Source organism: Morus notabilis, unplaced genomic scaffold (assembly GCF_000414095.1).
Source record: "Morus notabilis unplaced genomic scaffold, ASM41409v2 Scaffold444, whole genome shotgun sequence".
NCBI classification, from domain to species: Eukaryota; Viridiplantae; Streptophyta; class Magnoliopsida; order Rosales; family Moraceae; genus Morus; species Morus notabilis.
The window spans coordinates 15,249-42,102 of NW_010361417.1; the positions used below are offsets into that span (position 1 = coordinate 15,249).

General features: G+C 29.5%; 1 protein-coding gene across 1 annotated transcript; it reads left to right on the forward strand.

Moving 5' to 3' along the window:
• Positions 1-11,436: 11,436 nt before the first annotated feature.
• On the forward strand, positions 11,437-13,050 carry LOC112091843 (cannabidiolic acid synthase-like). Its single transcript, XM_024166434.1, has one exon. The coding sequence runs from the start codon at positions 11,437-11,439 to the stop codon at positions 13,048-13,050; it is 1,614 nt and encodes a 537-aa protein (XP_024022202.1).
• The last annotated feature ends 13,804 nt before the right edge of the window (positions 13,051-26,854 follow it).

Consider the following 26,854-nt stretch of genomic DNA (forward strand, 5'->3'; position numbering starts at 1 on the left):
AAAAAAAATCAGATCTACCCATTTAAAGAAAAATCAGATCTTGAGGGGTTGACAGCCTCTTATTGCAAGACTTTTTCGATCACTTATTGCAAGATTTTTTTATTTTATTTTTAGTTTTTGATCAATTTAGGTTTTGTAAAACCGTAAAAAAATGTCGCAATGAACCCTATAATATATTTTGTGGAATTATTTTTAAACCCTATGTGCTTATTTTATGGTGGTTAAGAAGATATAAGGTCGTCTTAATTCTATGTGCATTCTAACGAATGTACAATTTGTAGACAAATTTCATACAATGAAAATAATTGCAGCTAAAATAGGAAAAAGAAAAACTAATATTATTAAATTTTTTGATGGACTAAAACGTTAAAAATGTAATTAGAGTAGTGAAAGCAGTTCTGGAAGAAGTTTTGGTGAAATTCCATTCCAAGGACGGGGAGATTAGATGATTTGTTTTCTGATAAACCATCGTCTAATGTTATTATTAACTATAATTAATTATGTAGTTAAATATCCTTAATAACAAAAAAAAAAACAAGTCTTTGTTTTTCTAATTTTTTTTGTCGATAGACCTAATCCGTGTGCTGATTTGACGTCACATTTCACTAATATTTATCCAAAAGGTATATTACACATTTAATAATAACAGTAATTTAAAAACCACAAAATTAATTTTCAATTAAATCAAACATATAAATATAGAGAAGAGCTTTGTTCTTCAATCTGGGCCAAATTGTTTGGAATTGGGTTCACCTTATTGTGCGTTTCTATTTATACACCCATCTTTAATCCTCACACACTCGTACTAAATACTCTCTCCAGATTATTTTAAAATGACGAATTTAGTTTTTACATACCCTTATTATTTCAAAGTTATCAATAGCTAATTTGATAAGATTAATAATTTTGTACACCCACAATCTCATATTAATTCTTTACATTTTTCTATCTCTCTCTATTTATTTCTATTTGAAATTTTACGCATGAATCGGTTTTTCATTCATAAAGAAAATTTGCTATTACCATTTAGAAGAATAAAGGACATTTACTATAGAAAATTTATATTACACTTCTAAATAGCAACATCAAAAAAATGTAAATTTACTCTTATAAATTTTTCTACAGTTAATCTCCTTTATTTTCTAACAAATGTAATAATCTTTATGTTTGAGAAAATGCTTCGTGCCTAGAACTTCAACAAGAAAAAGTGAAACAATAGTACAAAAGTAAAGAATTAAAATGAAATGGTGGGTGTAAAGAGAAAATTAGAATGATCAAGAATTAATAATCTTACAAAACTAGTTAAGTAATTTTGAAATAAAAGGGGTGCAAATTTAATAATATGAAGTGTGTATCTGCAAGGAGATATTGTAGAGATTGAAAATAGGTGTGAGAATAAAACCATCCCACCTTATTTCGGAATGGGGAGAAAGCCTCGCTATTTTATTGTTCTGTCTCTTGTGTTGAAATTGACAGGTTTTGAGTCTTATAATAAGGATATTAAAGGGGGAGATTGTTCGGAATTTTGTAAAAGAATGTTTTTAGTCCGAGGTTGCCTTCATTTGATTTTCGGAGATTTTATGGCAACTTTCCTTTATTGTACAGGTCAAAATATTTTCTCCTGTCTGGCCGAATTTCGTTAAGGAAAGTCAGGTTTCCTAATCCATGCAGACATGGTGGAACAATTAAGGAAAATCTTGATTCATGATCAGGTTTGATAAATTGAAGTATTTATAGTAAGTTTAGTTTGTGATTAATTTTTCTGATTTGCAAGTCCAAATTAGAAAACTTCTGTGTCACACATGATTGTGCTGACTCCCTTGATTTATTTCAAGTTTGTCTTCTTTAAAAGTCAAAAATTTGTTTAGGGACTTGCTTGATTAAACTTACCCGATTTTCATAATCAACTATACTCTTAAGTACATCAATTTTGGAAGTTTTTCATGCTGCACCTTCGGATTTAATGAGCATTGATTTGATTCATATCAAATAAATTCGAGTTTTCTTTTGTTACAGATTTTGTGCTTCAGATAGCAAGATTTATAACCCATCCTTCAGAACAAGTCTCTATTGAGAATCAGAAATCCGTTTGGACATACAAAGTCAAAAGCGCAAAGCAAGGCATATTCAAATATTACAAAGAAGCAACATATTTTGAGTAATTTGGGCGGTTTTGGAGCCAATTTTGAGCAGCATATTCGTAGAGGACTTGCACTATAAGACCCTTTAGCGTAGGGAGTATTTTTGACGTGAATATTGTTGTGATTGTTTATTATTTGAGTGCTATCTTCTTCGTTTTTTAAGGGAAATTTGTATTCAAATAGAAACATATAAACAAACAGCGCAATATAAGATTAATAATCCGTGAGAGACGGAACCATTCATTCAGGGAGAAAACTAGAGGTATGTTATAACTTAACCATTTAGTCTCAAAGATGAGGATACCAAAGATGAGTGACGAAAGAGGAGTCCACTTGGAGTAGGTGAGGATACCAAAGATGAGTGGTTTTTTTGAATAAGTTGGTTGGACCGAAGGTGAGCCATACAATCCGGGAACTTATTAAAAGGGAAGCTTCACGAGTTTAGGAGTGCCTGAGTGTTTAGGATACAGCTCATAATTCCAAGAAAAGCCAAAAAATATCTCCTTAGTTTTACCTAAATACAACTTTTATTTTTGGGTTTTCTACATGGTTCATGTGTTCTAAACAATAATTCATGATTTTTGAAATTTAAATTTTTTATAAGAGAAAAATACTGTAATGAACCACGAATCATGATTCAGAATTAAGCCAAAACCTTCGAAACAAACAGAGCATAAAATCCAACAAGTATCTGAGCACAAATTTGGACAAATTTAGGGTGTTTAGAAACTTGTATAGCCGAGCACAAATGTGGACAATATATGGGATATCCAAAGATAAAATTAGCCATTTTAAAACGTTAAATTAAAAAAGTAAAAAAAAAATAGATACTTTTTGTCTGCTTTGAAAAATAAAACAGGATACTTTTTGTATGTTTTAATACTCAAAGATAAAAGTTGTATTTAAATAAAATTAAGGAGATCTTTTTGAATTTTCTCCCTGTGAAATATACATTTATTTTATTTCAGCCTTCTCACATTTACTTTTAGCGGGCTAAGTGTCCTAAGATTTATGATATATAAGTTTATTAAATTGATTTGACCATCAAAGAGGCTAACCACAGTAGAAGTTACAATTGATCACAAGTAAGGATATTATTGTAACATCCTACTTTATATTTCAATAAATAAAGCACTTTTATAATGAAGAAATTACAATAAAATTTAATACAAAAGCTAATATTGACGTTTCCGTACAACTCGATGTTTTCGTACATGTCGATCCCATGCTCTAACGTTGTAAAGACACATAATTACAACTATAAGTAAGAAGATGATGATAGCTAAAAAAATAAAGTTTAGAGCTATTAAGAAAGTATCATCATAAAAATTAAGAAGAAAGAGATTGTTTAGGAGCATTTTTAAAAAGTGAAATTTATGGGTGAACATGAGGTTAGAAAACTCAATTATTTACAAAGTAAAAACTAACCGGTTTTTTACCGTTGGGATCAGTGGTAGGACGCTTTTTGCTCTTATTATCTGTTAGGAATAATTTTCTGACTATTTGAAGAAAATAACTGTCAGAACAATATTTGAACGATTTTACCCTTGGTAAATATGTTGAAGAATATATAATTAGAGATATTAATCGATGTTCGAAACTATAAAGAATTATGGAGAAGACCGTAAGGAATAATAGTAAAGTTAAAATTCAATTTTGATAGTTTGATGTACTAGTTTTAGGAAAATGACATTTTGAGAATAAATAATTATGGGACGAGATGACTTGATAAAATTTGATAGAAAATTTGCTACCCTCAAGTGCAAGTCAATAATTATGATGAAGAAATCAGAAGTAAAAAATGATGAATATAAGGGATAGAAATTGAAGTTTCATTATTGGGGCCAAATAGTAGCGGGCCAATAAATAGTGCCTAGCCTAAATAAAAAATAAGAAAAAGAGAGAGATGAGAAGGGAGTGTAGCAAGGATAAGAAGGTTTTGTATGAATTATTATAAAAATATAATATTTTAATCAAAAGTTATTATTTACAAATAATATTTTTTTACGCATAGTAACTGCAAAGTACCCAGAGTTTTCTTATATATAAGCCTTCAGAATTCATTATTCATTGTCCCATAATATCATAAACGAAATTCTTTCTCTCTTCCTCTATCTAAAATACTTTTTCTTAGTGGAGATTCTAGCTCTAATCTTTGAGGTTCTAAGTTCTGCTGATAAGGTACGAGTTCTAAACTCGTTACTATTTATGCTTTATAGTTTTGTTTTTTTATGGTACTGCTTGGGTAAATAATCCTGGTGAATCCATTATAAGTCGTTATAATGCTCATTATAAGTCGTTAAGCCATTAAATATGCATCAAAAATTGTTTGTTCTGCATGCTTTTTTAATCTGATTTGATTTTGACAAAAATTAATTGTCAGAAAACTGTTTCTACCAGTAGGACGGCCTTGCAAAAAAATCCCTCATATGTCAATGTAAATTTCAAAAAGAATTAATTATGTTGCATATACAAAAAAAAAAAAAAAAAAAAAAAAAAAAAAAAAAAATTTTTTAAAAAAAAACCCCTTTGAAAAAAAAAAAAAAAAAAAAAAAAAAAACTATGTTCAAATAAAAGCCCGTTTGAGAATGTTTTGACAAAGGTTATATATTTTTTAAAAGGGACCTTATCCTGTAAACCAGGCCTACCAGCTCAGTCGGTTTCTAACTGTTAGATTTGGTAAAAATTACATCATACTAAAAAAGTTACAAAATAGGCAGCTTCTGATACAGATTTGACGACTGAAGAGTAAAAAACAACCGGTAGCTAATTTTTTCCAATCCTACAAAAACAACTCCCTTGATAAAATAATATTTTTTTATCATAAGTATCGGTAGGAATTCATGATTTTTAAGTGTAAAAAAAAAAAAAAAAAAAAGGAAGTTTCTCTGGTAGTTCCTGCAAAACTAGGACTGCTGGTGTTCTCTACTTTTCAACCGTCATATTTGTATCAGAATCTATTTATTCTATATATTTTCAATATGATGTGATTTTGACCAAATCTAACAGTCAAAAATTGAGACAACTAGTAGGGAGGGACTACTGAAAAAACTTCCAAAAATGGAAAGCAAGAGTTAGGAAAAGCAACTAAAATAACATTAGAATGAAAATTACATTAGATTGAAAAAATATACAGAATAGACATATTTTTATACAGATCTAATGGCAGAAAAATAAGAAACACCAGTAATCCCTTTTTTACAAAGACTACAAGAGAAACTGTTTTAAAAATAACAAAATCCGAATCACAACTTAAGTTTTTACTAGAGTGTTTTTTTCTAAAAAATTTAAATTTAACTTTTTGTGCTATTAGTAGTTTCTTTTATATAAATTTATTTTTCGACTCTAGTGCTCAACTTTAATAAATAAAGAAAACTCTGATTTAAATTATTTGTAATATTTAATAGATATCCCTTAATAATTATTGTCCGTCGCATTACTTCCTATCCAATTTTACGTCAAAAACAGTATTCCTCTTTTTCCATAGATACCAAATAAAAAACATACGACCAAGCAATATTTAGTCAATAATATGATGCTTTCTTATTTAATTATTTATCATTGCCGGTGTGTTAGATTTGTTAGACATCACTTTCTTGCAATTTTTTTTTTGTGCGCCATTTTATAAATCATGCATGAGTAGCTACGGCATGATTTAAAATTAACGAGCACATTGACTAAATAAGGGTCATATTTGAAAAAAATTAATAATAATAGTTTGAAGAGCTGCACAAAAAATATTTTCAAATTAGAACACATTTCAGAAAATTTATATTAATAGATCCCATTACGGAGAAAAAAAATACGGCCTTACACTATAAAAAGGAGAATTGTTGGAAGGAGGGATATTGATAAGAGTTAAGACCCACAATAGATTTGACCAGAAAATTAGAGAAATAGATATAGAAATTGCTATTGATACAGAAGTGGAGAGCTACAATAGTTCAAAGGCTTTCAAAAGGCCTATCTCTCTCTTAATAGAGTATGGCCTCGTTTATTTCACGGATTTGAGTTTTCAGTTATAAGTTTTTACAGTGAAAAGCTTTAAAAAAATGTCATATTTCAGTTCAAATTAAAAAGTTAAATCCGCAAAGCAAATAATGCCTAAAACTCTAACCCAACTCTTAATTTCCCCTCTCTCTATGTTGCATATATACTACTAATAACTAGCTTAACAAACATAACAAACCAATTTTAAGAACAAACCATTAACCCCTAACCATTTATCACATTAATAACTAATTACTAACACAATCCTATCAGATATCACATTGTAATACGATATTGTCAAGAAGTCTTTTAAATCAGTGGAATCAACATTAACCATAAAAAAAAAAAAAAAAAGTTATTAATTAGATGGGATTCAGTAGTTTGCTGGGGTTTAAATGCGGTCCGCTCAGACAAGACCTTTGTATATGGTTGGTGGACATATTTGTCTCTCTCTTTCTTCTTTTTATCAAGTTAAAGGTATTTCACATTGCTCTGATTTGAAATGCAATTTTCATTTTCAAAAAAAAAAAGTTAGTAAAGGTTCCCTATTAAACACCGAATTAGCTATCAATATGAAAGGTGGAGAAATGTATATAGTCAAAACACAAAATAGTGTTTAAGAAGAAAAGAAATTAAAATGAAAATGAAGCTACGTAATTCATAATTTTTTTATTCGTTTTGCTCAATTTTGGCAGTCAAATAACGAACAATACAACGAAATCAAACAAAATAAAGAAATTAATAATAATAGGATCACGCACCATCTATATATAACACTAAAATAGAGTTTATCCATGGCCTGGTCACAATGAAGCTTTTTAGCTTGTTGAGAAACCTTCTTTCTTTTTGTAGGATTCTCTTTATTCTTTCAAGTGTTGCATTCTTCCATTATATTATATTTTATTTGTAGGTTTATGGTCTCAAACAATCTGAAAAATCGTTTGGGTTGATAATTTTTTGTGTTCAATCTAAACAATCATTTTTTTCTTTTTTTCTTTTCTTTAGCATAATGTTTAAGAGTACTTGTTACTAACTCCTAAACAATTTTTCGCTTAATTACACGTCTGTTAGTTACCATTACTTCATGTGCAATTCTGCTATCAAAAGACTATTTACTCTCTATAGATATGTTGGCATATCTTAGAGCAACTAAAACCAACCTGGTTATTTCATATTTTTAGCCAAAATGACTAATTATTTAGTTAGAATTTAGCTTTTTTCCACTCCAACCATTAGCTAAATGATTAACTTTTTTAGAGAATCGATTTCACACTAATTAAATATAGCTTGTAAGAAGGGGCTAGCCATTTAATTTTTTGTATTATTTTGTTATTTCAAATCATAATAAATGTAAAAGTTCTTTCTAAATTCAATAAAATTATTTATAGTTTTAAACTCAATAAATATTAAGATAATCTATGCTTAGCTATAATAGAGAGTCTGATCAAAGTATATCAACTAAAAAATTTCTAGCTCAAATAACTTTCTAGTCATCGATAATGTCTTCTTACTCAACAATTTGTAGACGTGAGCAAACGTTTACTTTCTGAGCTTTTTTTTTTTCATTTATGTGGACATAATTAAAAAATCATTTAATAAATCGATAAATGTGTACCTTGTGTGTAACTTTAAAATTAATCCGCTGATTAACTAAAGAACAATGTATATAATTTATTATTATGTATAAGACAAATTAAATTAAAGAAAATTAATTAATTGGAAACCATTTTAATAGTCTAAGAAATATTATTATATAACTTTTTAAAATAAGATATGTAATAATTTTATATATAAAAGATTAGTATTGTTATTACACATCTGTCCGTCATAGGTAAGAGATTTAAAGTTTAAACTTTAAAGCGCAAATAAGGAATACTTATATAGTTACATTAGGAGTTTGAATTTGATTCTAATACTTTTATACTATCAAATAATTTAAACTAAATACTTATCTCCTAATAACTAATAATTTAAAAAATATTCAAACTTTAAACTAAAAAATAATCACTAATCTAATCTCTAAATTCCAAAGATAAATTAAATACAAGCTAATGTAAATTTAAATAAATTAATCATCCTTATCAATACGTAATTCCCGTATACAAGTCCTCCATCAAATGGCTAACCCACGTGTTCAATCCCCATAAACAACCTTAAAGTTATGAGACTATTTCAGAATTTAAATGAGCTGGAACAGGCTATTTGAGAATTTATCTCCCACTAATTTTATTCGTTCTGGATCAATTTGTTACAGTATGCGATTTTTTTCTATAAACAAGTTTTCAAGACGTATCCAAATATTACATTTAAGATTTTACTTTATGTACAAATTTTTTAACTGCATATTCAAACATTATTTTAAATTTTAATTTTACAGTTTAAATCAGACTGATTATATTTTGTAATTCAAACCAAAAAAATTCAAGTTATTACTATTAGGACTATTAGTTGGTAAATTTGTTGATAAAATGTTGCAAATTCAAAAACAAAATCAGCAAGATTATGGACTGCTATGGAGACTCTATTCTTGACTTCTTGCATTAGATTTGGGATGATAATTTGGAATTATTTCCTCAATAAAATGAAATAAGTTTATGGAGCTAATTTGGTTGACTTTTAGTGGCCAATTGATGTGGTGTGTATGGAAAGAATCTGTGGAGGAAAGGGTTGCCTTGTTTAGGGCGTTTTTGGGGGAGAAATGGATGTAGTTGACATTTTATCATCATTACCATTAAGAGCTTTGTGATATAAAGGTGATGAGGCGGTAGAAATGGAAAGTAGAGCACTCTTGCTATATATTCATATGTGTGTGTACGTACGTGAAGGTGAAGGTGTGCCTTGGAAGAGAAAAAAGTGAGCTGTTGTGTTTTATGGTTTTAAAAGCAATTCAAGGCCATATTTTGGGGCATGGATTTTAGTTTGATGTTCTTGGACTGAAAAATAGAAAAAGTGGTTCTTCGGGAGGAGGACGTATGTATTGCTTTCGGGAGAAAGTTTTTGAAGTCGAGTGGTGCTCGCTAGACAATGTCACTAAGAGGATACTCCACAGTGGCGACAACATCAATGAGGGAGTTCTTGAGTGTGTAAGACCGGTTTGGTCTTTTGTAATCATTCAATCTTAGTGGATTATATATTGTATGGGTATGGCCCCGAACATATAGGTGTGCGCACCGAACTGCGATATTAATTCTTGTGTGTCTTTTATGTTTCTATACTATTATTCTCTGCACAATTATTTATTGGTTCCTGAATGCGAAACACTCAACAAAACATCAGTATTACAGAAGTGTTATAGCACTCTTTGTAACACCTGCGTAAAAACAGAGAGAGAAAAGCTATTATTAACTTAAGGATTTTTTATGTCTGAATTAGTATTTGTATTGCTCTGATTTGAAATGCAATTTCCGTTTTTTTTTTAAAAAAAGTTAGTAAAGGTTCCCTATTAAACACCAAATTAGCTATCAATATGAAAGGTGGCTAAATGTATATACTCAAAACGCAAAATAGAGTTTAAGAATAAAATAAATGAAAACGAAAATGAAACTACCTAATTCATATTTTTGATATTGGTTTTGCACAATTTTGGTAGTCAAATAACAAACTGTACAACGAAATCAAACGAATTAAACTAATAATAATAGGATCAAGCACCGTCTATATAACACCAAAATTACTAATGATTTAGCTAGAATTTAGCTTTTCACTACTCCAATCATTAGCTAAATGGTTAACTATTTTGGAGAATTCATTTCACACTAGCTAAATATAGCTTGCAAGAAGGGGCTAGCTATTTGATTTTTTGTATTATTTTGTTCTTTCAATCATAATAATTAATGCAAAGATTTTTTCTAAATTCAATAAAGTTATTTATTTTTTAAACTCAATTAATGTTAAGATAATCGAGTATATAACCCAAAAAAATTACTAACTAAAATAATTTTTAACCATTTTAATTAAAATTTAACTAAAATTTAGAGAGTTCGCTTAGATATACTCTTACTCAACATATAGTCAACGATAATGTTTTCTAATCAACAATTTGTAGACGTGGTTAACGTTTTCTTTCTGAGCTTCTTTTAATTATTATTTCTGTGGACATAATTAAAAAAATCATTTAATAAATTGATAAATGAGTACCTTGTGTGTAGTTTTAAAATTAATCCGCTGATTAAGTAAAGAACAATGTATCTAATTTACTAATATGTATAAGACAAATTAAATTAAAGAAAATTAATTAATTTGAAACCATTTTAATAGTCTAAGAAATATTATTATTTAACTTTTAAGATAAGATATATAATAATGTTATATGTAAAATATTAGTATTGTTACTACACATCTGTCCCTCATTGGTAACAGATTTAGAATTTAAAGCGTAACGGTGCAAGTTTTCTTTTAATAAGAAGCTAGGCAATATTTATATAGTTACATTAGGAGTTTGAATTTGAATATAATACTAATATAATATCAAATAATTTAAACTAAATACTTATCTCCGAATAACTAATATTTTAAAATGATTCAAACTTTAAACTAAAAAATAATCACTAATCTAATCTCTAAATTCTAAAGATAAACTAAATACAAGCTAATTTAAATTTAAATAAATTAGTCATAATTATCAATAGGTAATTCCCGTATACAAGTCCTCCATCAAAAGGCTAACCCACGTATTCAATCCCCATAAACAACCTTAAAGTTTTCAGACTATTTCAGAATTTCAATGAGCTCGAACAGGTTATTTCTGAATTTATCTCCCACTAATTTTTTTCATTCTGGATCAATTTGTAACAGTATGCGATTTTTTTTGTATAAAAAAGCTTTCAAGACGTATCCAAATATTGCATTTAAGGTTTTACTTTCTGTACAGATTTTAACTTTAATTGGATATCTAAGGGCCATTTTAAATTTTAATTTTACTATTTAAATCACACTGTTTATATGTTATTATTGAAGCAAAAAAAAAAAAATTAAGTTGTTACGATTTGAACTCCCGAACCGAACAAACAAAGAAGAATCGTGGGAACCATTATATTATTTTCAACGTTTGCTTGCTTATTATTTTCAATGACGTAATTTGAAAGATGACAATGTCCCATATTATTTATTCAACCTTTGCTTTCTTATTAAATAATAATCACTTGTTAATTTTATATTCAACGTTTGCTTGCTCGTGAGTAGAACGTGTATAATTTTAAACTTAACCATCTAGAGATTATGAGCTATATATATTATATGGAGGCAATTAGTATCCTTTACAAAAAAAAAAAAAAAACAAACTGCTCAAACGAATTGATCAAGAAAAATGAATTACTTTACATTTTCTTCGTTCTTTGCCAAAATTATCATCTTTCTCTTTCCATTTGCGTTGCTAGCATCTAGTGATCACACTCATGAACACTTTCTTAAATGCCTCACCACTCGTATATCCACTCATGAAACCATTATCTATACTCGAAATGATACGTCGTATTCTACCCTGTTGAATTCCTTCATACAGAACCAACGTTTCAATTCAACCCCAAAACCATTCGCTATCATCACACCATTTCATGTCTCCCACATCCAAGTCACTGTTTACTGCTCCCAAAAGCATGGCATGCTAATCAAAGTTCGAAGTGGTGGGCATGATTATGAGGGTCTTTCTTACGTGTCTAATGAGCTCCCTTTTATCATACTTGAGTTGAGAAACCTAAGCTCGATTAGTGTTGATGTGGAGGACAAGTCAGCATGGGTTCAAGCTGGAGCTACAGTAGGTGAAGTTTATTTTAGGGTTGCGGAGAAAACTGGAAATCTTAGCTTTCCCGCCGGCGGTTGTAGCACTGTGGGTGTTGGTGGACATTTGAGTGCAGGAGGCTACGGGTATTTGGCGCGAAAATATGGTCTTTCAGCTGATAATATTGTTGACGCGCAGATAATCGACGCCCAAGGTAGACTTCTTGATAGGAAATCTATGGGGGAAGATTTGTTTTGGGCCATACGTGGTGGTGGAGCAGCAAGCTTCGGAATCGTTGCTGCATGGAAACTTCAACTAGTTCCCGTGCCATCAACGGTGACTGTGTTTAATGTCCAAAGGAATATGGACGACGATGCAACAAAGAAGCTCGTACATCGATGGCAACGGCGCGCCCACAAAGTCGATGACGATCTAACAATCTTCATCAGGTTCGTAACCATGAATTCTACAGATAAGAAGGGGAATAAGAAAATTACGATACAACCTAACTTCTCGGCCACATTCCTAGGAGGTGTAGATACATTGCTTCAGTTGATGCAGAAGGAGTTTCCTGAGATGGGTTTGGTAAGACAAGATTGTACCGAAATGAGATATGTCGAGTCCTATCTCTATTATACTGGACAGGGAACTGGATCCTTGGATCCTTTACTTGATAGGACAATTGTGTCCACTGGTTTGTCATACAAAATGAAATCTGACTATGTAAAAGAGCTTATTCCAGATGATGTGGTGGAAGGAATGTTGGGAAGGTTGTATGACGAAGAGGTGGGAATGACTACTATTGATTTTTTTCCTTATGGAGGAAAAATGGACAAGATTTTAGAATCTGCGATCCCATTTCCACACCGAGCCGGAAACCTATTCAATATTCATTACCAAGTGACTTATAAAGGAGCGTCCAAAAAACATCTAAGCTGGATAAGAAGACTTTACAACTACATGACTCCGTATGTGTCAAAAAATCCGAGAACTGTATATTTCAACTTTAGAGACCTTGACATTGGGATGAATGAGAAAAGAAGTAACTCCACAAGTACCCTTACTCGTATAGCAAAAGCAAATATTTGGGGTACTAAATATTTCAAGAATAACTTCAACAAGTTGATTCAAGTGAAGACAAAAGTCGATCCAGCTGATTTTTTTAGAAACGAGCAAAGCATTCCATCTCTTCTTGCCCCTTAAAAGGTGATTAGAGATCATTGTATATTAAATTAAGACAATAGCTTTCTTATGTTTTCCTTTCCAAATAAAGGTGTCCTTGTTGGGATTGTCATCCTAAAAGTACGATATATAATAAAAAACTTTATTATTATGTAACAAATCTCATTATATTGTGCATGTATCATTGAATACTTTTTTAATATCATTTAAAATTTCACGATTATTTATGTGACCTTAAATATTTTTTATAAATATTTTATATATACTAGTGGATAATATTTAAGGATAATAATCGAAATAAGTTTGTAATGAATTTGATTAAAATTCAGAATCTTTAATCAAGAACATTATTAATTGATGTCATTTCCATTAAGAATGAAGCGAACTTATCCTCATCGTCAATATTGAGAGATATTGAATGAGTATATTTTATATAATGTGATTATGTAGGACTGGGACAAAACATGAATTGAAGTTCAAATAATTTCCTTTAAGTATGGAAATTTGAATCGAGTCTACCAATAGTCATGTATAGAACAATCTCAATCCTGAGTTATTAATAGACTCTTATTTATGGAATTGTGTTTTTTGACTTACTCGATACGAATTTTGAGATACCTAAATCATATTCCTTACATCTTGAATAGATGATGAAATATGTAGTCGGGAATGTTAATATACGAGATGGAACCTATTACTTGAGAAATAAAGAGATAAATAATTCTCTTTCCTTGTCGGTTCGGTATTTGAATTAGTAGGAGCTCCAATTCATGAATTCGTTTCATACAATCACTATCCATTAGGAATCAATGGTACTCAATGATAAAGAGATAATTAGAGAGGTTAATGAATTTTACGTAACTCTAATTATGAATTATTTATTAAAAATTAATCTATATATAATGGCTATATCAAATGAACATTCTACAGATTTAATTGTTTATAATATCGAGAGTACAATTCTAAATTTATAGTGGAATAACTTTTAAATTAATCGATGAATTAATTAATTTATTAAAGAGTTTGATTAATTATTAATTTTATTAGAGCGTGATATTATAGGTTCATAAGTTCCTACGTCATCCTTATAATTTCTGCTTGACATAAAAGATACAATGATAATTTAGAATTATAGAATTCTAAACTAAATCACTCAATAAATTAATTATGAATTAATTTATGGCAACGGTCTTGGCAATCTGGCTCTTGCTTTATATCAAATCTGACATTTTATTATCCGTCTCTTTAATAAAATGAAAGTTGTTCATTTAAATTCAAAAACATTTAAAACATATTTTTTTAATAAAAAAAGAAAAAAATTCAAATATGTGTTATAAAAAGAGAAAATGCACTAAATAGCATATTTCAAACATTCTTGTGAAGTAAATAACATATTTTTTAGAAAAATTAGTAAATTATAACATGACTCACTTTTTTCAGTCTGAAGAAGCATATTCTTTACCGTAATTAACTTTGTTAGGGTTTTAATTGTCTTCTCCATTCTTTCTATTTCTCTCTCTCTCTCTCTCTCTCTCTCTCTCTCATTTCACCAGCCAAACTCCAGCTTTTCGAACCAGATGCCGACCAGCGAGATCATGGCCGATCTTCACCGGCCGAACTCCGAGGATTTCCTCCGCCTCACGACGAGAACTATTGAGGATGCTTTAAAGTGGTTCCGCTCGAGATCCGACGACGAAGCTTGGAGAAGAGAAGATCGGAGGAGGCAGTCGCCATTGTGGACTAAATTATGATAAGTCACTGTCGCATCAGATCTCAGAGCTGCGAAATCGAAGCCATAACCAGCGACGAATATCTCACCCGGCTCTCCATGGTTTTTTCGAGAAGGAATAGCACAGTTTGGGCAAACGTCGATCTGATGCTTGTCACGGATCTGAAATCTGAGTTTTTTCGTTGATTTTTGTTATATCTAAGACTCGAGTTTGGATTTTTTTTTTTTTTTCGTAAATTTGAGATCTGTGATTTTTGTGAATTTGGTAAATATTGTCTTTACCACTGAATTTGGTGAATTTGGTAAAAAAGTATTTTTTCTATTCTATTCTAAGTAATGAAGAACATATCTTTCTCAACTCTTATCTTCAAGAATTTTTATATAATTTAAGCAACATAATAAAGGTTTTTCTATTCTTTTATTTACCGATTTATGTATAGGATTCCATTCACCTTATAGTTAGGAACTCATGATTGGCTCTATCTAAAAATATTTTGAATTTGTTGTTAATGACCAAATTATATCTATTGTTGTTCCTATTTTCCATTCATTTTAGATACAAACTTTAAATATTAGATTTTTCGTTATTTAAATCGTGCATCTCCATCATTTGTAGTAATTTATCATTCAATGAATAATTAAAAAATGATCGTCCGATTCAATTATAATGTTTACTTTTGATAGACAAAAAAACTTCTTTGATTTGAACTCGTCTAATGATATTATTACGATTATATCATTACATATTATTAATTACGATATTACAAATATATTATATTTTATTATTATAATGATATTATTTTATAATAATATTGTAATTTATTATATTATATATAATATATTAATATATTATAATATTTCATATAATATAATATATAATTATATTGTAATATATTTTATCTTATAATGCTGCCATAATAAATATAATATAATAATTATATTTTGTTAGTAAATATAATAATGCATTATATTGTAATATACAATTATTACTATTATAATATTATATATTAATTATTTTATAATTATTAATATAATTATAACATTAATAATTATATTGTTGAAGGGTAATTATGGAAAAGGAAATGAAGAAAAGCTTGAAATGGCTATTTATCTCACATGAGAAAGGAATGATGATTTATCCATGTGAAAAAGTCATTCCATTTTAAATGGGCATTCTTTTTCCTAAGCTAACCAAACATAAAAATAAAAATAAAATTTCTTTCCATTCCTTTCCATTTCCCCCAAATAGCAAACAATACAATGAAATCAAACAAATTAAAGAAAATAATAATAATAGGGCCACACACCGTCTCTATAACAGTAAAGTAGAGTTTAAAACACTAATCATATCCAATGTTGCTGAAAAGAAAAGGAATAAACAAAGGGGCAACTCTAATTCCTTATCAAGAGTGAAAATGGGCCTTAAATGAAATCTGAAAACTTAAAAGTAATTTATCCATGACCTGGCCTCAAATAGAGTGCTGGTAGTCATTTAAATTAAAAGAAAATAACTTTTTTATCCTTTAAAAAAAATTATTAACAAATAATAAAATAGACAGTATAGTAATTAAATAAATAACTATTATATATCTTCTCAACTCTCTCTCTCCTTTTTACCGAACAACATAAAGGATTATTATAATCTTCTTCATCTTTCACATTCTTCATCCCTCCAACTCTTTCTGTCCTTCCTCCTCTCAATCCCTCCTACCAAATGAAGCCTTATTTTTAGCCGTCTATATTAGAATCTATATGTTCTGTATATTTTTTTTAATTTAATGTGCTTTTAACAAGATCAAACCATCAAAAACTGAGACTACACGAACTACTGAAAAAACTCCCAATATTATTTATTTGTAGGTTTATGGTCTCAAACAATCTGAAAAATTGTTTGGATTGATAAACTTTTGTGTTCAATCTAAACAAAAAACAGAAAAAAAAAACAAAAAAGTAAAATAACAATCTTCATACAACAAATAGTAAAGAAAATTTAACATACATTCACGTTCTTTTTTTTTTTTTTTTGAAATAGTGATTGAAAGACAGATATTACGATTTTGTTATGGATTTTTGAAATAGAAAAATTTTATAATTTAGCAATATGACATGTTGGGTTATGGGTGCGTGGAGAGAAAAAAAAAATCCTCTATCTTTAGTTTTCTTTTGTAATAAAATTAAATTATATAAATAAGTCTATTGTCTTTTTTTGTCATTTTATTTAAGGGTTTTTTTGTATTTAGAAATTTTTTATTTAAGAGGGATATGAAGAGTAAAAAAAAGTGTGCGTATAGAATCACTATTTTGAAAAGCATACATGCTACTCCATGATTTTAAAATTAAGGAGCTCGATGACTAAATAATTCTTTCAATAAAAAAAAGTTCATATTTGAAAAAAGAAAAAATTCATAGTTTGAAGAGCTGCACAAATTTTTTTTTTTTTTTAAATTTGAACACATTTCAGAAAATTAATCTTAATAGACCAGCCATATTTAGTCAAACAATATGATGTTTTCTTATTTAATTATTTATCATTGCTTGTGTGTCTGAATTGTTCAACGTCACAGCTCTCTGAGGAGCTTCTTTTTTTTTTGTGTGGGCATGAATCAGGTGCGCCATTTTATTAATCGAACAAGCTATGCCTGATTTTAAAATTAACGAGCTCATTGACAAAATAAGGGTCATATTTAAAAAAAATAATAATAATAATAGTTTGAAGAGCTGCACTAAAAATATTTTTTAAATTAGAATATATTTCAGAAAATTAATCTTAATAGGCCATTATAGAGAAAAAAAAATACGGTCTTACGATATAAAAAAGAGAATTGTTGGAAGGAGGGATAATGATAAGAACCACAATAGATGAGCCTAGAAAAATAGAGAAATAGAGATAGCAATTGCTATTGATAGAGAAGTGGAGAGCTACAATATTAGTTCAAAGGCTTTCAAAAGACCTATCTCTCTCCCATTAGAGTAAATACCGCAACCCAACTCTTAATTTCCCCTCTCTCTGTGCTTATATATTACTAATAATTAGCTTAACAAATATGACAAACCAATTCTAATAACAAACATTAACCACTAACCATTTATTCCATTGATAACTAATTATTAACAAAATCCTATCGGATATCACGTTGTAATACGATGTTGTCAAAAAGTCTCGAGTCAGTGGAATCAACATTAACTAAAAACAAAAACAAAACAAAAAAAAAGAGAAAGTTGTTAATTGGATTCGGTAATTTGTTGGGGTTTAAATGCAGTCCGCTCAGGTAAGATCTTTGTGTTTGGTTGATAGACATATATATTTGTCTTTCCCTTTCTTCTTTTAATCAAGTTAAGGGTCATTCATGTCTGAATTAGTATTTGTATTACTCTGATTTAAAATGCAATATTCGTTTTCAAAAAAAAAAGTTAGTCTATCAAAATGAAAGGTGAAGAAATGTATATACTCAGAACACAAAATAGAGTATAAGAAGAAAATAAAATAAAATGAAAATGAAACTACGTAATTCATATTTTTAATATTCGTTTTGCACAGTTTTGGCAGTCAAATGACGAACAATACAACGAAATCAAACAAATTAAAGAAACTAATCAGAATCGGACCACGCACCGTCTATATAACACTAAAGTAGAGTTTATACATAGCCTGGTCACAATGGAGCTTTTTATCTTGTCGAGAAACCTTCTTCCTTTCTGTAGGATTCTCTTTGTTTCTAGTGTTGCATTATCCCAATATATTATATTTTATTTGTAGGTTTATGGTCTCAAACAATCTGAAATATCGTTTGCGTTGATAAATTTTTTGTGTTCAATCTAAACAATTGAAGAATCGTTTTTTTTTTTTTCTGTTTTTTTCGAAGTACTTGTTATAAACTCTTAAACAATTTTTCGCTTAATTACACATCTGTCGGTTACCGTTACTTCATGTACAACTCTGCTATCAAAAGACTAATTACTCTCTAGATATGCCAACATATCTTAAAGCAATTCTAATCATGCTAGCTATTTCATATTTTTAGTTAAAATAACTAATGATTTAGTTAGAATTTAGTTTTTCTGTACTCTAACCATTAGCTTAATAGTTAGCTATTTTAAAAAATCTATTTCACGCTAAATACAGCTAGTAAGAAGGGGCTAGCCATTTGATTTTTTGTCTTATTTTGTTCTTTCAAACTATAATAAACGTAAAGGTTCTTTCTAAATTCATTAAAGTTATTTATATTTTTAAACTCAATATATATTAAAATAATCTATGTTTAGTTAAAATAAAGAGTATGATCAGAGTGTATCACCTAAAAAATTATTAATTAAATTAACTTTCTAACTATTTTAGTTAAAATTTAACTAAAATTTAGAGAGTTTACTTAGAGATGCTTTTACCAAACATATAGTCAACGATAATGTTTTCTTACTCAGCAATTTGTAGACGTGATCAACGTTTACTTTCTGAGCAGTTTTTTTATTTCTGTGGACATAATTCAAAAAACAAAATCATTTAATAAATCGATAGATGAGTCCCTTGTGTGTAGGTTTAAAATTAATCCGCTGATTAACTAAAGAACAATGTATATAATTTACTAATATGTATAAGACAAATTAAGTGAAAGAAAATTAATTAATTTGAAACCATTTTATTAGTCTAAGAAACATTATTATTTAACTTTTAAGATAAGATATGTAATAATTTCATATATAAAAGAATAGTATTGTTATTACACATCTGTCCGTCATAGGTAACAGATTTAGACTTTAAAGGGCAATGGTTACAGCTTTCTGAGCATGACTAAATAAGCATCAGATTTGTTCAACGTCAAATCTTTTTGAGGTTTTTATTTTTTATTTTTTATTTTTTATTCCTTTTTTGTTTTTTTGTGCCGGCATGATCACTTTCGCCATTTTATCAATCGAACAAGCTACTGAATGATTTTAAAATTAGCGAGCTTATTGACTAAATAAGGTTCATATTTGAAAAAAAAAAAAAAAGAATAATAGTTTGAAAAGCTGCACAAAAAATATTTGAAACCAAACGAGAAATGCTTAACTAACCTTCTAAAATCTAGGACACAAAGGCTATGTTTGGTAGTTTATATTGTATTGTATTGTATTGTATTGTATTATATAAGGTGTATTGTATTGTGTTGTATTATTATAATACAATACGGTATTTGGTGTCATGACATATTATATAAGGGGTTGAAATGTAAAATTTTAATAATTATGGGGTCAAATGTAAATTTCAAAAATTTTAAGGTCAAAATATAATTTTTCAAAAGTTTTGGGGTTAAAATGAAATTTTTAAAAAATGTTAGGGTCAAAGTGTAATTTTGCAAAAGTTTTATGCTCAAAATGTAATTTTATAAAAATTTTAGGGTCAAAGTGTAATTTTTAAAAAAAAAATTGCATTGTGCCCCATAATTTTTTCAACAATTATTGGCTCTAACATGAATCTATGTTGGCCCGACCCCGATCTCTAGTCTTGCCCAACTCCGATATAAATTATTGATCCACTGTAAAATAATACAATACAACATGTCAAAAATGAGTCGTATTTAATTATGCGACATAGACCGTATTAATTTATCATTCGTATTAATTTATCTAATAATATGATTACACCAAATACTTTATTATTGTATTATGTTATTGTATTACAATAACATAGAATGAGAATTTAAGAACATAAAACTCACCATTTGTGAAGCAAGACGATGAAGAGGCCAGTGGCAGCCATTTTAGACGGGAGGTGACTATGGCAGCATCGGGCTGAGTATGTACGTCGATAGGTGGCTTTGGAGGCGTCAGCTGGGTCTGCACGTCACAGGTTTACGTCGAGGCAGGTGGGTCGCTCTCACATTCCGGTGGGCGAAAGGGGGTTATACGAGTTGCCAGAGTTGAGTGCGTCACCGCGTCACACGTGCTCAGCGTGGGAGGGTGGTCAGTGCAGGTCACCACGGGTGGGGATGGAAGAGAATACAACGTCAGGGTTTTTCTCAAATTGAATGGACGGCTCATATCTATAAGCTATAAATAAATAACTGAAATTAAAAGGGGTATTTTTGACATTTTGAACCCAAATTTAAAGAGTTTAGATGAGGGGTGTTGATGTTATTAATTTTTTCAAAAGGATGTGAGTGTTAATTTTGCAAAACACATGCAGTGTCAATGTAAATTTTCTGAAATAGTATTAGTTTAAACAACTATAAGAAAAATATTTAAGGTGGGGAAAAATTTTAGATAACTCCTTTTAATAGACCATGTTAGAAAAAAAAAAAATTGTTTTGAACTTTTAATTTTTTTCCCTTTAAATAGTTTAAAAAAGATAGTTGTACCAATGTATGTTTTATTTGAATACATGAGTTTTAAGGGTATGAAAAAACATGACTTTAAGGATTAAAAAAAAAAAAGAGAAACAGAAGACGTTAGAAACAGCGATAAAAAAAAAGGACAAAATTAGTAGACAAGTTTTTCAATTACTAGTTAACTTAATAGAGCATATTAGAGGAGAAAATACTTTATAGCATGTCAAATATTTCTTAGAAAAAAGTAGTTGTACTAATATGCATTTTATTTGCACTCATGTGTTTTAGTCGAATTAATTATATATATTTACGAATATATTAGTCATGGTAAATCAAGTAAAAAAATTAGAAAAAATGGAGAATTTATTTTTGAGAGTGCATGAGTTTGGACTTTTATCTCTTTCTCTTGATAAAAATCCTTTTGTTAGTGTAATTATTTGGCTAAAAAGGTTTTGAATCAAGAGTAAAAAATAAAACTCCTGACCCATGTACTTTTAACAAATATTTGTCAAGATTACCCAAAAAAAATTAATTAGTATGCACATATAAGAAAGAAAAGATGTTTAAGAACCATTTGAAAAAGATATTTTAGTGGGTTATGTTAAAAAAAACAGTATTTATTAAGATCGTGTTTAATAAGTTAATATTTGATTTTGATCTGATCCAACACTTAGAAAACTAGTCTTATCGGTAAGACAGTCTACCAAAGAAACTCCTTTTAGATTATGGTAATAGAAAATACATGATTTTGAGGGTCAAAATAAAGGGAGTTTCTTCAGTAGTCCCTGTAAAAATGGGACTACCTGTGTTTTCTACTTTTTAGTCGTCGATCTGTATCAGAATCTATCTGTTCTGTATACTTTTTCAATCAAACGCGATTTGACTAAATTCAACAGTCAAAAATTAAGGCTATCGGTAGGGAGAAATTACCGGAGAAAATGCCAAAATTAAAAAGGAAAAGAAAAAACATTAGCAAAAGCAATTAGAACATACAAAATAGGAATATAAGTTTTTGAACAATAGTTAAAGGAACATGTAGAAATCAGACGTCAAAACTTTAATGATCATCTCCATTTCAAATACTTTGACAAAAAAATGTAAATATCATAAGTCTAGACTTTTATTTCTTACTCTTGATAAATAACTTTTTGTTAGTGTAATTATTTGACTAAAAATATTATGAATCAAGAATAAAGGGAAAAAATCTTGACTCGTGCACTTTCAAATGGTATATACCAAGATTACCCAAATAACTCTGACTTACATGTTTTGGAAAATTTTAAAAAAAAAATTGAGAAAACAAAAAATGACAAATCGAAAAATAATTTTTGGGTAGTGTCTCATGTAATCCGTATTATCATAAGTCTAGACTTTTATTTCTTACTCTTGATAAATAACTTTTTGTTAGTGTAATTATTTGACTAAAAATATTATGAATCAAGAATAAAGGGAAAAAATCTTGACTCGTGCACTTTCAAATGATATTTACCAAGATTACCCAAATAACTCTGACTTACATGTTTTGGAAAATTTAAAAAAAAAAATTGAGAAAACAAAAAATGACAAATCGAAAAATAATTTTTGGGTAGTGTCTCATGTAATCCGTATTATCAAAAGTCCCAGTTTTTGATCGGGATATTGTCAAAATCACATCAGATTGAAAAGTGTGAAGTACATAAAGATTTTGGGGTACTAAGGGCCTGTTATTTTGAAGTGTGACTTGAGTATAGTTCTTGAATTGAATTTGAGTTATAACTTGAGATAAAGTTATAATTTTAGTTTGTGTCTAGTTGTGCACATTTGAGTTATGGTTTGAGATAAGAATCTTTTTGAATTTGTGTTTGGTTGTATAATAAGACTTGAGTTGTGAATAGTGGGGAGAGAAAAAATATTTGTTTTCCTTATTTAATTTTATGCAATTTAAAATAGCGCATCATCATTTTAACTACGTACATAATTCAGGTTTAGAACCATTTATGAAATTTTTCCACACAAAAAAAAGCCTTCTAAACAACAACTAAACTAAAAAGAAAAAAAAAACCTTCAGGCACCAACCCATTCTCCCCGGACACATCAACCCAATCTACCCCAATTTCCAAATCCCTTCCGATGACAATGCCAAGAGCCTCCCCTTCCTGAACAACAAGACCTTGAAATCCGTAGAAGCTGTCACGTGGCCGCTATCCAGAAGGCGGGTCTTGAGGGTCTCGAGAGCTTGGGAAGGAGAATATGGGTCGCAGGATTTAGGGTTCTTGGAACGGAGGGGGTTGCCGGCGAAGGCGTGGGATCGGAGGTTTATGGACATGGTGGTGGTGGTGGTGGTGGGGATGTGAGAGAGAGCTCGGGAATGGAGGAGTTTAGAGAGAGAAAATGTTGATGATGATATTGATGGTGATGAGAGAGAGAGCTTGGGAAGGAGAAAATGGGTTGCCCAATTTTAGGGTCTTGGAACGGAGGGGGTTGCCGGCGAAGGCGTGGGATCGGAGGTTTATGGACTTGGTGGTGGTGGTGGTGGTGGTGGGGATGTGAGAGAGAGCTCGGGAATGGAGGAGTTTAGAGAGAGAAAATGTTGATGATGATATTGATGGTGATGAGAGAGAGAGGAGAGACAACATTATGAGCAGTAGAGTAAACTCGAATTGATGGGAGGGGCGTAAACTCGAGAATGGGTGGTTGACTCGAATAAATTTTTGAGTGTTGGTTCGAGTGAGCTAAGAACAAACGCAAACTACACCCAAGTTATTCGCTCGAGTACAAATAATCTGAGTGAGTTAAGGCAACCGAATATGCCCCAAATATTTCAAGAATAACTTCAACAAGTTGATTCAAGTGAAGACAAAAGTTGATCCAGCTGATTTTTTTAGAAATCAACAAAGCATTCCATCTCTTCTTACCCCTTAAAAGTTGATTAGAGATCATTGTGTAATTTAATATCTCTTCTTACCCCACACAGTCATAGGTCAAAGACTAGAAGTTATTGACCTAATCGCATCAAAGGTAATATCTAATTAGATTAATTATTTTATATAATTTAATATATTCTATAGCGTAAAATAAAGTTTTATGAAAATTTTGGTTTGTACTCGATAGACGCTAATATGCTTCCGCTAGACAAATTGCGCGGAATCGTTTGAAAACCAACAATTCTTATTACCATATCATATATACGAATAAATGCCAGTAAAACTCCTTTGCTTAATTTTAGATCAAATCCGCTCACAATATATTGATTGAAAGGTGACACACGTAGGCAAGGGCCATGACCAACCATTTTTGTTTATTGTTTTTATTTTATTTTTAAGCGTACACTACTTAAATAAATGATGTCCAAAAAATGGTGTCTCAAATTCCACCCATTTAGATAAATGTTTATTATTATTATTATTATTATTATTTTAAAGAATCAAATGGTTTCGATCTGTTAATGAATTCAAAAAGGCAAAACAAATTGCCCCAGTCCAGTTCACCTTCAAAGGCCTTCTCACGTCTGCAAACGATTTAATTCATGAATCAGTTTTTTGGGGAAAAAATAAAAATAAAAATGAAAATAAAAAAAAAAAAATTCTCTTACCTTCCCAATTCTCTGTCTTCCTTCCCCTCCTTCTCCGCCAGTTTTAGCTTCAGCCTCCGCACGGACCACACCATCCATCTGACATTTTATTATCTGACCCATTAATAAAATGAAAGTTGTTCCCTTTCAATTCACAAACATTTAAACGGATTTTTTTTTTGTTTTTAAAAGAAAAAAATTCAAATAATTGTTAAAAGAAACCCATATTTAGATTTATATCTACCTACGTAAAAAGAAAAAAAAAAAAAACAGATCTTGAGGGGTTAACAACCTCATATTGCAAGAGTTTTTTTTTTTTTTTAAGTTTTTGATTAATTTAGGTTTTGTAGAACCCTAAAAAATGTCGCAGTGAACCCTATAATATTTTTTGTGGAATTCTTTCCTAACCCTATGTGCTATGTGCGTATTTTATGGTGATTAAGAAGATATAAGGTCGTCTTAAATCTATGTGCATTCTATCAAATGTACAATTTGTAGACAAATTTCTTATAATGAGAATAATTGCAGCTCAAATAGATGACTGTTTCCTGATAAACCATAGTCTAATGTTACCATTAACTACAATTTATGTAGTTAAATATCCTTAAATAAGAAAAAAAAAAGTCTTCATTTTTCCAGTTTTTCCCTGTGATTGACCTAATCCCGTGTGCTAATTTGACCTCACAATTCACAAATAATTATCCATAAGGTATATTACAAATTTAATAATAACAGTAATTTAAAAACCAATAAAAATAATAATTTTCAATTAAAGCAAACATATATATAAATATAGAGAAGAGCTTTGTTCTTGAATCTGGGCTAACTTGTTCGGAACTTTGGCTCACTTTATTGCGTGATTCTATTTACCCACCCTTTTTTAATCTCACATCCCTCTTTTAAATACTCTCCTTACATAATTTTAAAATGATAAATTTACTTTTTACACACTCCTATTATACTAAAATATCCATAGCTATGTTGATAAGATTAATAATTCTTTCAACTTCTTTTTTTTTAACACTTCCTTACATTTTTCTATCTCTCTCTATTTTTTTATTTGAAATTTTACGCATGAATCGTTTTTTCATTCATAAAGAAAATTTACTATTACCATTTTAGAAAAACAAAGGACATTTACTATAGAAAATTTCTAATACATTTCTAAATAGCAACATCCAAGAAACGTAAATTTACTATTATAAATTTTTATACAGTTAATCTACTTTGTTTTTCTAACAAATGTAATAACAATTTTTTTTTTTATTTTTTATGTTTGAGAAAATGCTTCATGCCTTAAACTTCAACAAGAAAAAGTGAAACGATAGTACTAAAGTAAAGAATTAAAATGAAAAAGTGGGTGTGGTGAAAAAATTGGAGTGGTCAAAAATTAATAATCTCACATAACCAGTCGAGTAATTTTAAAACAAAAGAGGTGTGTAAAAAGTAAATTTAATAATATGAAGTGTGTAGACAAGGAGATATTGTAGAGATTGAAAATGAGTGTGCGAATAGAACTACCTCACTTTATTTCAGAATGGGGAGAAAGCCTCGCTATTTTATTGTTCTGTTCCTTGTGTTGAAATTGTAAACATTTGTTGTGACAGGTTTTGAGTCTTATAATAAGGATATTAAAGGGGGAGATTGTTCGGAATTTTGTAAAAGAATGTTTTTAGTCCGAGGTTGCCTTCATTTGATTTTCGGAGATTTTATGGCAACTTTCCTTTATTGTAGAGGTGAAAATATTTTCTCCTGTCTGGCCGAATTTCGTTAAGGAAAGTCAGGTTTCCTAATCCATGCAGACACGGTGGAACAATTAAGCAAAATCTTGTTTCATGATCAGGTTTAATAAATTGAAGTATTTATAGTAAGTTTAGTTTGTGATTAATTTTTCTGATATGCAAGTCCAAATTAGAAAACTTCTGTGTCACACGTGATTGTGCTGACTCCATTGATTTATTTCAAGTTTGTCTTCTTTAAAAGTCAAAAATTTGTTTAGGGGACTTGCTTGATTAAACTTACCCGATTTTCATAATCAACTATACTTTAAAGTACATCAATTTTGGAAATTTTTCATGTTGCATATTGGGATTTAATGAGCGTTTATTCGATTCATATCAAATAAATTCTAGTGTCCTTTTAATACAGATTTTGTGCTTCAGATAGCAAGATTTAGCCCATTCTTCAGAATCAAGTCTCTATTGAGAATCAAAAATCCGTTTAGGCACACAAAGTCAAAAGCGG